The following is a 13,887-nucleotide window of genomic DNA, read 5'->3' on the forward strand; positions in this document are numbered from 1 at the left end:
CATGCTTAAGCAATTTATTAAGAAGCTAGACTTCTTGGCTTACTTGTGGAAATGTTGTTTATTCTTTGGGACTACTGTACTGTTCTATTGCTACAAATCTATGTTTAAGATGTTCCTTCTTACTTTGTTTCGCGTGTGCGTGTGCGTGTGTGTGCACATACACACATAAAAAGCATAGGAAAAACAATAGTACACAAAAAGAAAAAAATGTACGTGTCTGTGTGTGTGATTCATACACCCACACCCACATCCACACCTATACACACACATTGATTATGTATTAATCACTAACTATTAGTTATTATTATGTAAATTATATTTAACCTACAATCAATATGTATATGCATAGTTAACATTTACAATATATTTTAATTAATTATCATGTATAAGTATAATTAATTTAAACATAATAATTAAAATTGATTTATTATTTATAATAATATATATATATATATATATTAATTTAATAATATATGTACTCATTATAGTTACTAATACATTTACATAATTGATTACATACTGATTAATAATTGTTAATAAAAGATGTATAACATATACATATATAATAATTAATAACTACATTAATGTATATATAATATTAATTAACATATCATTATTTTAGCTAATAATTATAATGTATACTTATATTTCATACATTATTTTCATTAATAATAATTGTGATGTATGTACTATAATTATGAATAATTTCATGTGATTGATTGGATATTAATAATTAAATATTAATATATCAATGATTTATTAATAAAAGATATATAATGATATTTTAATTAGTATATTATATATATCTAATTATATGTGTATATGATTAATTATTACTTATTATGAGAGAGAGAGAGAGAGAGAGAGAGAGAGAGAGAGAGAGAGATAAGTAATTCTCAATATAGTTTATGGGTTGTTAAATTTATGTGATGTTATTGTTTCAATTTGTGAGAATAATATGTATGCGCTCAATGTGAATAGAAATCACCATTAAATGTGTTTGTCTTCGAGAAACTTTGAGAAATGGTCATAAGGTTTCTTTAGAAATAGTTTAGGTTTGATCCTATTAATGTTAGTCTTTTGCTCCATATACAGTAGTGAGTGCCACATCTCCATATATTGCATTTTTGTGCGTTCAACATTATATTAGTCTAAGTTGCCAAAGCTTTTGTATTTAGTATATCAACCTACCATGAACCTTCTTGCCATATGAAATGTGCTTTCAAACATCAGTGTTGTGAAGCACATGAAACACCAATACTAGCTTGAAGCGCCAAAAGAATCTAGGCACAGAGTAGCTAATTGTATATATGAAAATGAACTTTGAGAGCGAGTTGAAACCTTCTGTATGAGAAACAAACTTCGTACTATTCACAACGCAATCTAACGTTCCTTGTGTGTGATCAATATAAACAATGTATCTAAATCAAGAAGAAATTAAGAACTAAGTATTGTGTGTGATTAATATAAACAATGCATCAAATTCAAGAAGAAATTAGGCACTAGGTAATACCGGACAATAGAGATGGCTCGACGACATATTGTTGGGGTTTGCAATGGAATAAGATTTGTGAGCCCATCGTGCGTCCGTGAGAGAGGTTTAGCGAGTGATTTAAGAATCTAGCGGTGAGCGGTCCTTTAGACTCGCGGGGATTTTGATACGTCTGCCAAAGAATGCTATCGCTTGTCGTGTGAAGAGAAATGGGGTGGTCACAAGACGTTACACCTGGCAGCTGCCACGTAGAACCAGAAAGAAGTCGCCACGTCACCGTCGGGATGTGCATGACGGCGCTTTTTCTCACAACGTTTTCGACAGGAGCTGTGTGAGCATTCATCATCATCGTTTTAACGACAACAGCGACGATCGCCGAAGACAGTGCAGCCCGTAAGCGCACCAGTTTGTTGGAGAATTTCTTAGAAGTAGCTGAGAATTTCTCTCCGTGTGAGCTCTTGTTTTTGTTTTAGCAGAAATTCAAAGCATGGACAGGAAGGAGGGAGGCGAGCATGTGCAGTCTGATGGGGGCCGCCTTTCCAGCACCATCCTACCTCACATTCTTAATCTGTAAGAGAGATAGAGATTTTGGCTCTATGTGTTGTTTCGTACCTGTCTTTGAGTCTGCCTGGTTGGCTAGAAGGCCGTTTGCAAATTTATTCGATTCAGTGATTCAAACTTGAGAGAGAGAGAGAGAGAGAGAGAGAGAGAGAGAGAGAGAGAGAGAGAGAGATTGAGATTTACGAAAAAGAGAGAGAGAGAGAGAGAGAGAGAGAGAGAGAGAGAGAGAGAGAGAGAGAGAGAGAGAGAGTGTGTGTGTGTGTGCACACACACGTGTTTAATAGTCTTATCGACAGCACAAATTTTAACGCAGTGTGATCGATTGCATGATTTACGTTTTGCCTCGTCTCAGCACAGTAATGGACGCAGTCTGTCTCAAAGCGTGAGCCTGTAGTTGTATCCCACTTTTGAAACTGCTGTAGGCACTAGACCTTTTGAGATTTTACCACAGCTGTCTGATGGTTTTCCTTGCGAGCTTCACACCGGAGCAGTCATGAGTTCCAAGTTTGAATCAAATCATTTTGCAGTGTGCTATAATATATTTGAAATCGTGCAGCTCTTTAGTTCCTTTTATATTGGTTTCTTTGCTTCCATGAAATGCGCAAGTTGCCAAAGGCTTCTAATTTGCCTCTTACCTTTAGGATAATGCCAAGTCAGCTTGTTGCAGGTGAACGGCCCTACAACTCCTCGGCATGTCTATCCAAGGCACTCCTGGTTAGCTACAGCTTGTTGCTCGCTCCTAAGGGGGTGGGGATTCCCCTTATCTTGGACGGATCTTCCTAAGCCCTTCTGCCGAGATTGAAACAAATCATAGAACCTCCCAGTATTACTCCTTTCAAGTATACAGTAAATGTTGTGTAAGGTAGTGCTGAATACGCTAATAATCTTAACGGTAAGGCTTTTTTATGCAGGATACTTTACCAGTTTGATAGCTGAAGCTTGAGGGCGCTGCTACCCACCCCTCACAACAAAGAGTAGACCATTTGACTGTTGCGCTTGCTCTTAATCTTTGGGATAGTCAGCTTCTTGTCTATTGCTGCTTGTGATTCCTTTATCAAGTGATCCTTGAAGGCTCGTCACTCACAAGGAGTCTAGGAACACCTACTTTGCAGGTCTGCAGCGTGCACATATTGCTGTGATTCCCATAGTAGGGGCCAAAGTCCACCTGTGGAGAAAGAGAAAGGAAGAGAGAGGTTGAATAATGAGAAGGTGGAAAGACCCACTGACTAGCAAACTTGTGTTTTTGACTGCTGTGCTTGCCCTTTTTTTCAGGCTTCCTTGCAGCCAAAATCTTAGTAGCTACTCCCTTTTCTTGTTGAAGTGTTTTTCTAGTTTTTGGGTAGTTTATGCAGTGAATATATGTGGTCCAAACATCGAAACAACCAACAATAACTCCCTTCGACCTTTGCTGCAGTCCTTAATGAGGATCATGTGGGCAAACTATGGTGCCAACAGGTCCACACCAGGAAAGCTTGGGAGGGTGTCACATGCGAAAATCCAAAAGATTGTGAGATGGAGGTTAAGCCTCCCCCATAGGTGCATCTGCACCACCCGGACATTTAGAAAGTAGAGGTCCTTAAGGTTGTGCCTACGTTTGAAGAAACCCTGATGTGATGTAAGATGTCATTGGATGAGTGTGGAAAGGAAAGGTGAAAGGTGTGAATGGAAATGGAGATGCACTAGAGGAAGTGGATGGGTTGTTTGGAAATTGAACTTGAGGTGATGATGAGGTGGATGTGAATTTACTAAATTGATTTTCTGAATTTAATCTTTGATATTGAAATGTGGATGATGATGGAAAAGAAGAGTGTGATGTTTCACTAGCCTCAAATTGACCTTGAGAATCAAAACTTAGGAGGAGAAAAGAAACCTAAAGAAGCGACCATTGAATTTTTCTTATATGCACCTTTTCTTGAGGACTTCAGTTGTTGTAAATGGATTGAACAATGCCTTCTTCCTCTTGATTATCACCAAAATCTTGCAAATTAGAAAAAAAAGGAGTTGATATAGACGTAAAAGTAGGCATATGAAACTAGCCTTCCTCCTCGAATAGAGTGGTAAATAACCTGCTTCAGCACTAATTATAGCAAGCACAAAATTCACATAAACTGAAAATGCATACTTTACGACATTAATCTTGGACATTGGATACCTTCTTGGCCCCAAAATTGACGTCCCTTGTGGTATTTCTTTATCTTGTATTGCAAATGGGAAGGAGTACAAGTGAGATCCTCTGATCTCCTCTACTAATCCAAGTGCCTCTTGCTATTAAAATTGACTAGCAAATCTGCAAACTAATTTGTCCCTTGGTTTGCTTGGGGATTGGCTTTCACCTTGCTCCTTGAAAGACAAATTCAGTCCCAAATTTGATATTGACTGACTGGCCTCTTGAATCTCCTTGAAATTTCTCAATTTCAACTATTGGAATTTAAGTCCTAGGCCCTTAATTTTGAGTATGCATCCTTAGGTAGTTGTCAAAACCCTAATTTTTACTATAAATTAGGGTTATAGCAAAGATTGATTGAAATCTCTTTCTTTGATGGCTCAAATTGCTGGAAAATGTTGAGATAACTTGAGAGAAGGATGGGGATGAGAGAGAATGCTGCAGAGAGAGAAATTTCAGTGTTTCATATTGTGAAACATTGAAAAACTGTTGTTGCCTTGCTCAAATAGCCATGGAAGTTGTCACCTACAGCTTAGGACCATAAGATATGCTGCTGTTCCATCCTATATGCTGTCATCTGTACCAAAAAGACCTTGGGCTATTGTCATCTGCTCCTGGAGAGCTCCAAACTGTTGTTACATGCTGTAGGACTGATCCTTGGTAGCTGCAAATTACATTAGCAGTCTCTCCTTACTCTCTAATAGCTTGTTCGTCTCTTACAATGCTTGGAATAGACTTCGACTATCTCCTAAAAACGTTTTCTCCACTTGCATGGGCAAGTTTTGCCAAATGGTAACCTTCTAATCCAATTTTTCAACATTATCCAACTTATTAAATGATTTTTGAAAATTAATTTGATAATTACTCTAGTATTTAGAAAATTAATTTCACCAGTCAATAATCAAATTGACTAGGCTAATTTGTCTTTCAAGTATTTCTAAACAGTTATTAACCCTTAGATTGGTATTAATTAATTAATTAATGCCTAGTCTCTAATGTGACTATTTACATTAGTGGTCAATGAATTAGCCTAGGCCCAAATCTGAGACCAAATACCACCTAGTACTTGTCAGACATAACTTATTAGAACTTTTATCTTTAGCACCTACTGCATCCTCAAGGTCCTTGATCTATTACCATGAAATAACTGCCATGTGCATGACATGTGCTAAACAATCTTGCACATTTGATTAATAATTTAATCAAATGTTATCAACAAGATTAAAGCATCTCAAATTGAAGCTTCACCAAGAAGCATATGGAAACTTTACCTCTAACTGTGCTCACCTCAAAGCTCCGATAGGTTGTACGCCTTTCTTCCCCTTAAGCATTGCAATGCTTTATATGTTCACATTGCTGCAATTCCAACTTAACTAATATGCAACATTGCATCCAGTTGAATAGCCTCTCATATGTATCTAACATATGTATCTAACATGCTACAAGCACAAGATGCATTAGATACCATTTTTATTTGCATACTTTGGACCATTGCAATGTTACTGTGCATGGAAATTTGCATACTAGTAGCCATACCAAGATTCCTTTTTTCATACATTGCATGCATTACTAGCCATATTTTTATTCATGACTAACACTACATGGAGTCTTTGCATGATCAACATCAATACCATGAGTCCCAAACACAACGGACTGTAAAAAATAACAGGTATGCTCTGATACCATGTCAAAATAAGTGACGGTCCAGAGAGACAGTAGGGTTTGCGGAGAGTAACACAAAGTATGTACAGCAAACATTGAGAGAGAAGAGAAACTTAGAAACACAAGAAGAACACGGTGATGATGCACCGAATCGTGCTATGAGAAGAAAAGCTGATACAACGGAGTCGAAGCTTAGAAGATAATTTCACTATCCTGTCTAAATCAGGCGGCAACACCTGTAGGAAATGTGCACAGTGAAGGAAGCAAAATGTAGTTCTTTGGGTAGTGGGCTATCGAAGTAATCATTGGAAGGTGAACAAGTGTCAAGGGAGTGAACCGTAGTTCTCTATTGCCGTCGGAGTTGTAAAAGTTGATCACCAACTATCGAGGGAGTAAACCGCAGTCCTTTGATGTCGAGCAATAACCTAGGCAGCAAAACACAAATCCGAGAGTATTGGAGATGTCAAACGCAAGGAGAGGAGCCCAAATATCAGAGATGTGGAAGTTGATCACCAACTATCGAGGGAGCAAACCACAGTTCTCTGATGTCGAGTAGTAACCTAGGCAGCAAAATACAAATCCGAGAGTATTGGAGCTGCCAAACGCAGTGAGAGGAGCCCAAATGCTGACGCCAAATGGATAATGATGATGCAAGATGATGAAGGATGAGTCGGGCTGCAAAAACGTAGGTCCCACTAGCCTCTGTGACAAAGGAGTGATGCTAAGTGATGGAGGAGAAGCTAGGCTAGAAAAACGTAGGTCCCAGCAGCCCTTGTGATAGACGAATGATGCCAGGTGATGGAGGAGGAGCCAAGCTGCAAAAATGCAGGTCCCAACAGCCCTTGTGATAAACAAGTGATGAAATCACTGATGCTTGGTGATGGAGACTCTTGCTAGAGACTAGGATACTGATGCCATACTGAAAAACGTAGGTTCTTGTGAAGCGTGAAGGAGAAGGGTGCTAATGCCAAGTAGATGATGGTGAGACTGGGTGAAAGATGCTCCAAATGCAAGGCTTGATGCTAGAATAGGGCGCTTGAAGCAAAAGAGGAAGGGTGAAGGCAACCACGAGCCGTGATGTCCTCCTGAAGAGGTGTGAGGATAGTGGGAGGGGCTGGTGAGAGAAGTGAAGGGTATCTGATGACGGAAGAAGAGTGGTGAATAATGACTGAAGAGTGGTGGGGTGGTGAAGAATGAATGATGTGACTGTCTATTTATAAGCTATCTAGGAAAGCACACCACTATGTGGACACCCACGATCCAGGATTTCCACCTAAAAGGTAACCTGTAGTAAGGAATAATAGATAGGATGAAGTGTAGAACCTGACTTCTCGGGAGGGAAGCCACTAGCTCTGTAACTCCATACTAGAAGGAATTCGAATTCGAAGGCCTTGTCACCAAGTCGGGGCTGGACCTCCAAGGCCCCAATCTAGGTGGTCTCTGAAGATCATAGGTATCAGGAGAAGAAATGACTGCTCAAGGATAGTCAACCCAAAAGAGTAAATGGAGGGTGACGAACGTTAGGATGAGTAGATGCCCCCTCTGAAGTTGAACAAGTAGAAGCTCCCTTTGAGGGAAAAGAGAGTATAGCTCCCTTTAAATCCCCCTCTACAAGAGGGGGAATCTAAAAACTCATGGATCAGAGACATTGAATCATTTGATGACGAAGGAAGTGCCACCCATCGTGTAGAAGAAGGTATCTGGGAGGTTGAACGCCCAGAGGGTGGCCTCTTGAACCTGAGTAGTTGAGGGTGGGAAAAGGTGAGGCTCATGTGGAGCTAAGGGTGAGCAACAGTTACTCTCTCTCATTGGAATTTGGAGCAAACTGCGGAGCCAAAGTAATGGAAGGTGTCAAACAATCATGGTCTCTCAAAGGAGCGGACTGTTGAGGAGACGATAGCCAACAATCTTTGTCTCTCGGGGGAGCGGACTATAGAACTGCAGGTTGTCGGGGTGGCATTCCTGAAACCCTAGAAGAAGAAGAAGCAGTCTATGTAGCGCATTGTGGTGGTCGTGAGGAGGCCATAGCACCAGTTGATCCTCCTTTGGCTTGAAAGGACTTAGTGCGCATCGTATGTGTCTTATTGCCTTGAGTATAAAAGTCTTGAAAGTCGATGCAGAATAAACTTTGTTGCCTAGAAGGGAGAGGGCTGAAAAAATGCAGGTCCTAGCAGCCCCTATGATAGATGAATGACGCCAAGTGATGGAGGAGGAGCTAGGTTGCAAAAAACATAGGTCCCAATGGCCTTGTGTTAAATGAGTGATGAAATCACTAATGTAGATGGAGACTATCACCAGAGACTAGAATGCTAATGCCAAGTTGAAGGAGATGACAATAGGCAAGGAGAAGATTTCCACACTGATAAACGCAGGTGAAGGTGAAGCCTAAAGGAGAAGGGTGTTGATGCCAAGCAAATAATGGTGACGCTATGTGGAAGATGCTCCAAACGTAAGGCGCGATGTTGGAACAGGGCGCTTGAAGCAGAAGAGGAAGGGTGAAGGCAGCCACGAGCCACGAACCGCAATGTTCTCCCGAAGGGGTGTGAGGGCAGTGAAAGGGGCTAGTGAGAGAAGTGAAGGGTGTCTGATGACGGAAGGGGTGAAGAATGGCTGAAGAGTGGTGGGGTGGTGAAGAATGAATGAAGTGACTACCTATTTATAGGCATAAGCTGTCTAGGGTGGCGCATCACTATGTGGGCACCCATTGAAAAAGTGGCCAAAATATGGACACTGGCCTTTTTTGGGGCTGCTAGTGTAAAACCCTAAATGAAGTGTGTAAATTGAAGAAGTGGTTTCTCAAAATGGGCTGTATATATGCATTGCCAAACTTGCCACTTTTTACCCTAATATCATGCCAACATTGCTATTACATGGGGTTTTGCATATTACTAATCTTACCCAGATACATTGGGCCTTGCATACCATGCATTGGTTGTTGCATATGATAAGGAGTCATGTCATACATTGCCATATGCGGTCCGTGACCCACCATAGTATGAAAACTAGTGCCACCACCAAAGTATCATGGCTGCCCCATCATTGCATGCATACGCTGTTGTCCAAAAAGCATTGGATTGGCACTTCCAAGTTGGCCTTGCATCAATCACCCCACTGGCATCATTTTCTTATGCTTACTACCCACACTTGGAACATCATGTCGTTGTATTGGCTCTTCCTTCGGTGCATCTTGCTTTTTCGAAGCTCTCGAAGACGATCTTCTCTTCTTGCCTTTGCTGCCCTCCTCCTTCAGGTTCAAAAAGCGCGTAAACTGAGAATCATTTGCGAATTGCATAAACATTTCAGTTGCTGTCCTCAGCTGCTCTTTAAACCAGTCATCAAATTTCTCTTCCTCTCGCTGATCATCAACTTCTAAAGGCCTAAACAGACCCATATTTTGGTCTAAACCATAGAAACAGGGAATGCCCATTTCGGGCCTTAGGAACGGATTAACGCGTTCTGGCATGTGTCTACCAGGGAAACGCCCATGGAACGTTCTTGCCCGTTCCCAGCCCCGTTAGTGCTCGTTTCGGGCCATTCCGAGCCGTTCCAACAGCCGTTCCCTGTTTGGAATGGCCGTTCCCTGGAATTAGATTGTACCGCCTGCTCCCACCTTTGTCGCTTGCCCCGCCTCCCTCGTCGGCCTGCTCCCACCTGCCTCGCTTGGGCCCTACTTGCTCATGCCTCTCTTGCCCGCCTGGCCTACGGCCCCCCGCCTCTCCTGCTTGCCTGGCCTGACTCTCCTGCCTGCCTGGCCTTTCTCTCTCTCTCTCTCTATATATATATATATATATATATATATATATATATCTATATATATATATATATATATATATATATATATATATATATATATATATATATATATATATATGCTGTTTCCTCCGTTCTCGTTCCCCAACTTTAGGCGTTCCCCCCTTTCCGGGGGTCCCGTTCCCGTTCCCTGTTCTTGGTAACTATGGTCTAAACCAACATTATCAGCTTGCTGTCCATGTTGTATGCCTTGTCCAAGATCATGGATTGCATTTTTCCCAACACTTTGTGAATTTTCAGATTGAGAGGCATCATCCCTGCTTGATCCCATCTCACTATTTGAAGTCATTCTTGCTATAATGCTCAGCTGAATATAATTTCAGCACTAGAGCAAAGCTCCTCACCTTCAATCAGATACCGTGGGCCCACCAATTTGAGAGAATTGATGGTATTCCGAAAGAGGAACCATGAAACCAGCCTTCTTCCTCGGATAGGATGTAAATAACCTGATTTAGCACTAATTACAACTAGTGCAAAATTCACATAATGTGAAAATACACTTTACCACTTTAATTTTGGACATTGGACACCCTGTTGGCCCCAAAATTGGTGCCCCTTGCGGTATTTCTCTATCTTACATTGCAAATGGGAAGAAGTACAATTGAGATCCTCTGATCTCCTCCACTAAACCAAGTGCCTCTTGCTATCAAAATTGACCAGCAAGCCTTCAAACCAATTTGCCCCTTGGTTTGCTTGGGGATTGGCCTTCACCTTGCTCCTTGAAAGACAAATTCAGCCCTAAAACTGATATTCGTTGGCTGGCCTCTCGAATCTCCTTGAAATTCCTCAATTTCAAGTGTTGGAATTCAAGTCCTAGGCCCTTAATTTTGAGCACACATCCTAAGGCAACAGTTAAAACCCTAATTTCTACCCTAAATTAGGGTTTACAACAGAGATTGAATGACATCTCTCTCTCTGATGGCTCAAACAGCTGGAAAATGCTGAGATAACTTGAGAGAAGGATGTGGGATGAGGGAGAATGTTGTAGAGAGAGAAATTTTAGAGTTTCATTGTGTGAAACATTGAAAAACTGTTGCTGCCCTACTCAAGCAGCCATGGAAGTTGTCACTTACAGCTTAGGACCACCAGAAAGACTACTACCCTATCCTATATGCTGTCATATGCACCAAAAGGACCTTGGGTTGTTGTCATCTGCTCTTGGAGGGCTTCAAACTACTGTCACATGTTGTAGGATTGATCCTTGGTGGTTGCAAATAATATCAGCAGCCTCTCCGTGCTCTCTAATAGCTTGCTCCTTTCTCACAATGGCTGGAATAAACTCCACGAGTCCCTAAAACGTTTTTTCCACTTGCATGGGCAAGTTTTACCAAATTCTTCTAATCTGATTTTTCAACATTATCAAGCTTATTAAATTAATTTTCAAAATATTAATTTTGAAAATTAATTTAATAACTATTCTAGTGCTTAGAAAATTAATTTCACCAGCCAATAATTAAATTGACTAGGCCAAATTTTTTTCCAAGTATCGCTAAGTAGTTATTAGTCTTTAGATTGGCATTAATTAATTAATTAATGCCTAGTCTCTAATGTCACCACTGACATTAGTGACCAATAAATTAGTCTAGGCCCAAATCTAGCTCCAGGTATCACCTAGTACCTGCCAGATATAACTTATTACAACTTTTGCCTTTAACACCCATTGCATCCTCGGGGTCCTTGGCCTATTATCATGAAATAAATGCCATGTGCCAAACAACATTGCACATTTGATTAATAATTTAATTAAATGTTATCAGCAAGATTAAAGCATCTCAAAATTTTACGTCCCCATGACAACATACTTAGCATACTTGACATTGGAGTAGACGGAGGATAAGAGAAAATAGACTTATACTTTGTGCTAGTTTCTCCAATAGGATGGCCAGTTCCAAGTGAAGTGTTCAGCCTACTTGCAAGATCAATAGATCTGTGCACCAAATTTGAAGGGGATAAAACAAGGTTACCTTCCAATAGTTGTTGAGCCCAATGTGTAAGGATGAGGTTGTAGCCGGCTCGTGAGATCTTATATGGTTTGTGAACTCCATGGTAGTTCGATATGTCTCCATTGGTGTTAGTTCTTTGCGGAGCACATTGTGAGGCCCACTCTTGCTTAGGTCTCTGCATAGAGGGTTCGGGAGATTGAAGTGGTGTGGAAGCATTTGAAGTCATCTTCCCTTCGTGAACTTGTTTTTGATGATGAGCTCTTCAATTAAAAGTGCAGGTTTTTTCAGTGAATACGTAGCTCTGATACCGTCTAAAGAAATACTCATCTACAACTAACAAACACAATCGTATGACAAGCATAGACTGATAAAGAACACAGCTTAGGGTTAGGGTAGCGCAGAGACAATGAACACTAAAGATGAATGAAAATAAATCATGAATAAGTACAATGCTCGATGTAGTAAACACACTATGCAAAGGTGAATACTGATTCTTGAACTCTCCAGTCTCAAGGACCAGGGTAGAGAGTATGAGTTGGAGAGTGTGTCATACTTTGATGGATCCCAAAACATAGCATACAGCCTTCAAAGATGTCTGGCAGCAGACAGCAAACGCAGCTTTGAGGAGGGTGGATCAGTGCTGGGTGGAGCAGACAACAACAAAATGTGGCAAGATAGTAATAGCAAATGCAGGGTCAGCTGATGTCATGGCCAGTTGAAGATAGCTGATCAGGTACAACGGTAGGCAGTAGCTGATGATACGGCAGTAAATGCAACAGAACCTGGTTGTACAGCAAGCTGAAATCAGTGGCTAGAGCAGGTGCAAAGGGCTGGACAGCAGGCGTTGGGTGTAGAACATCAGTAGATAGCAGCTCAAACTGAGATATCCTTTGTGAACGGGGTGTAGACAGCGGGGGGGCATTGGCAATCTACAAAAAGAATTTGAGCTGAGTGGTGCGCAATGTCTATTTATAGAAGTGTGAATCCTTCCAAACTAGGGTTGGCCTTATGCGACATATACACTCTTGAGGAAGGTGCACCATTTAATGAAACTTTGGTAATAATTGGGTTTTTGGGCTGCGATAAAGAGCTAATAGTTTATAATGCATTTTTAGCTCAATGGATGGGGCCTCTTTTGGTCTAGGCACGAGACCAATCTAGATTGCAGCCCATTTTCAGTCACTATGTCGCAGCCCATCTTCACACCTCCTACTAGTTACTTGATGGCCATTGCTGCTGGTCTTTCCACCTTGGTGCTGCTGAAGCAATGTCAATGGCTGCTGTAACCTGTTTACCGGTCTGCCATATGCTCCAACCTGTCTTCCTTCAATTGCTTCTTGGCAACATCATATCCAGCCTGTTTCCATCATTTGCAGTAGGTTTGCACCTTTAGGTTGCTGTTGCAGCAGTGCTCCTGCTGCCTCTGCCTGCTCAACACCTGTTCTACACTGCAATTGATGTCATTCAGAGTCTTTAGAGTGCTGAGTGCTGCTTGGCATCATTTGCAGCAGGTTGATGCTGTTCAGCTACTATTGTGACACCCATACTGCTATGCTTCAGCAGTCCAGCAGTCTTCTTGGACAGTGTGCCCTCTCCATCATTTGTCAAACATCTTTCTGTGGTAGTCCAGCCTCTCCTCCCATCGATAGGCTGCTTCCAAGTTGCTGCACCTGCTGTTTCCAGCCTCTTTTCTCTGAACCACAGCTGTGTTCACAGTCACTGCTGCACTTCCGCATCCTTGGAGACTCCATCATTCATCTTTAGCATTGCTTGTTGCATTTGGGATCCATTTGGAGAATGACAGTCTTCAGCATTTCTTAGCCCGCTTGTAGAGATAGTGGCTGTTCCATTGAGCTCATTGGCTATGCTTAAATTCATTATCCTATTAGTTTGTTCTTTGAGTTATTGTCTACTCCTCACTGAACCCTATTGTTTGAGTTCATTTGATAGTCCAGAGTTTTCTTACATATTGTGTTTTCTCTATAAACCCTAGTGTTTCCTCACTAGGTCTCCAATATCTCTCTCTTCTCCCATCTATCTTCTATTTCATCGAGTTGGTTAATTTCAAAGTATTGTCCTTTTCATGTTTTTTCCTGTGCTTATTAGAAGATAAATCTGAGTTTTTCTCTTTAGATTTAGTGCATTGGTCTAATGATTTTGCTGGTGGGAGAGAGGCTCTACGAGGGACTAGCCATCCTCTCATGGAAACGAGCATGGAGTACAAACCATTCATCTCTTTTCTATCTACATCCATA

General features: G+C 41.1%; 1 protein-coding gene across 5 annotated transcripts in view; it reads left to right on the forward strand.

Moving 5' to 3' along the window:
- The first annotated feature begins 1,681 nt into the window (after positions 1–1,681).
- LOC148029550 (Nuclear transport factor 2 (NTF2) family protein) overlaps positions 1,682–13,887 on the forward strand; it is a 179,881-nt gene continuing 167,675 nt past the window's right edge. For 2 of the 5 annotated variants that reach the window (XM_087688410.1, XM_087688409.1), the window contains exons 1-2: positions 1,700–1,885; positions 1,969–2,062. In XM_087688410.1, the coding sequence (XP_087544536.1) occupies positions 1,980–2,062 (83 nt within the window). In that variant the 5' untranslated portion in view covers positions 1,700–1,885; positions 1,969–1,979. Of the gene's footprint in view, positions 1,886–1,968; positions 2,063–13,887 lie in introns of all 5 variants that reach the window. The other 3 variants (XR_015692441.1, XM_087688412.1, XM_087688411.1) reach the window with 3 other exon arrangements.

This window comes from Lygodium microphyllum, chromosome 11 (genome assembly GCF_053477565.2).
Source record: "Lygodium microphyllum isolate KBCC chromosome 11, Lygodium_microphyllum_v1.1.10, whole genome shotgun sequence".
In the NCBI taxonomy this organism is placed as follows: Eukaryota; Viridiplantae; Streptophyta; class Polypodiopsida; order Schizaeales; family Lygodiaceae; genus Lygodium; species Lygodium microphyllum.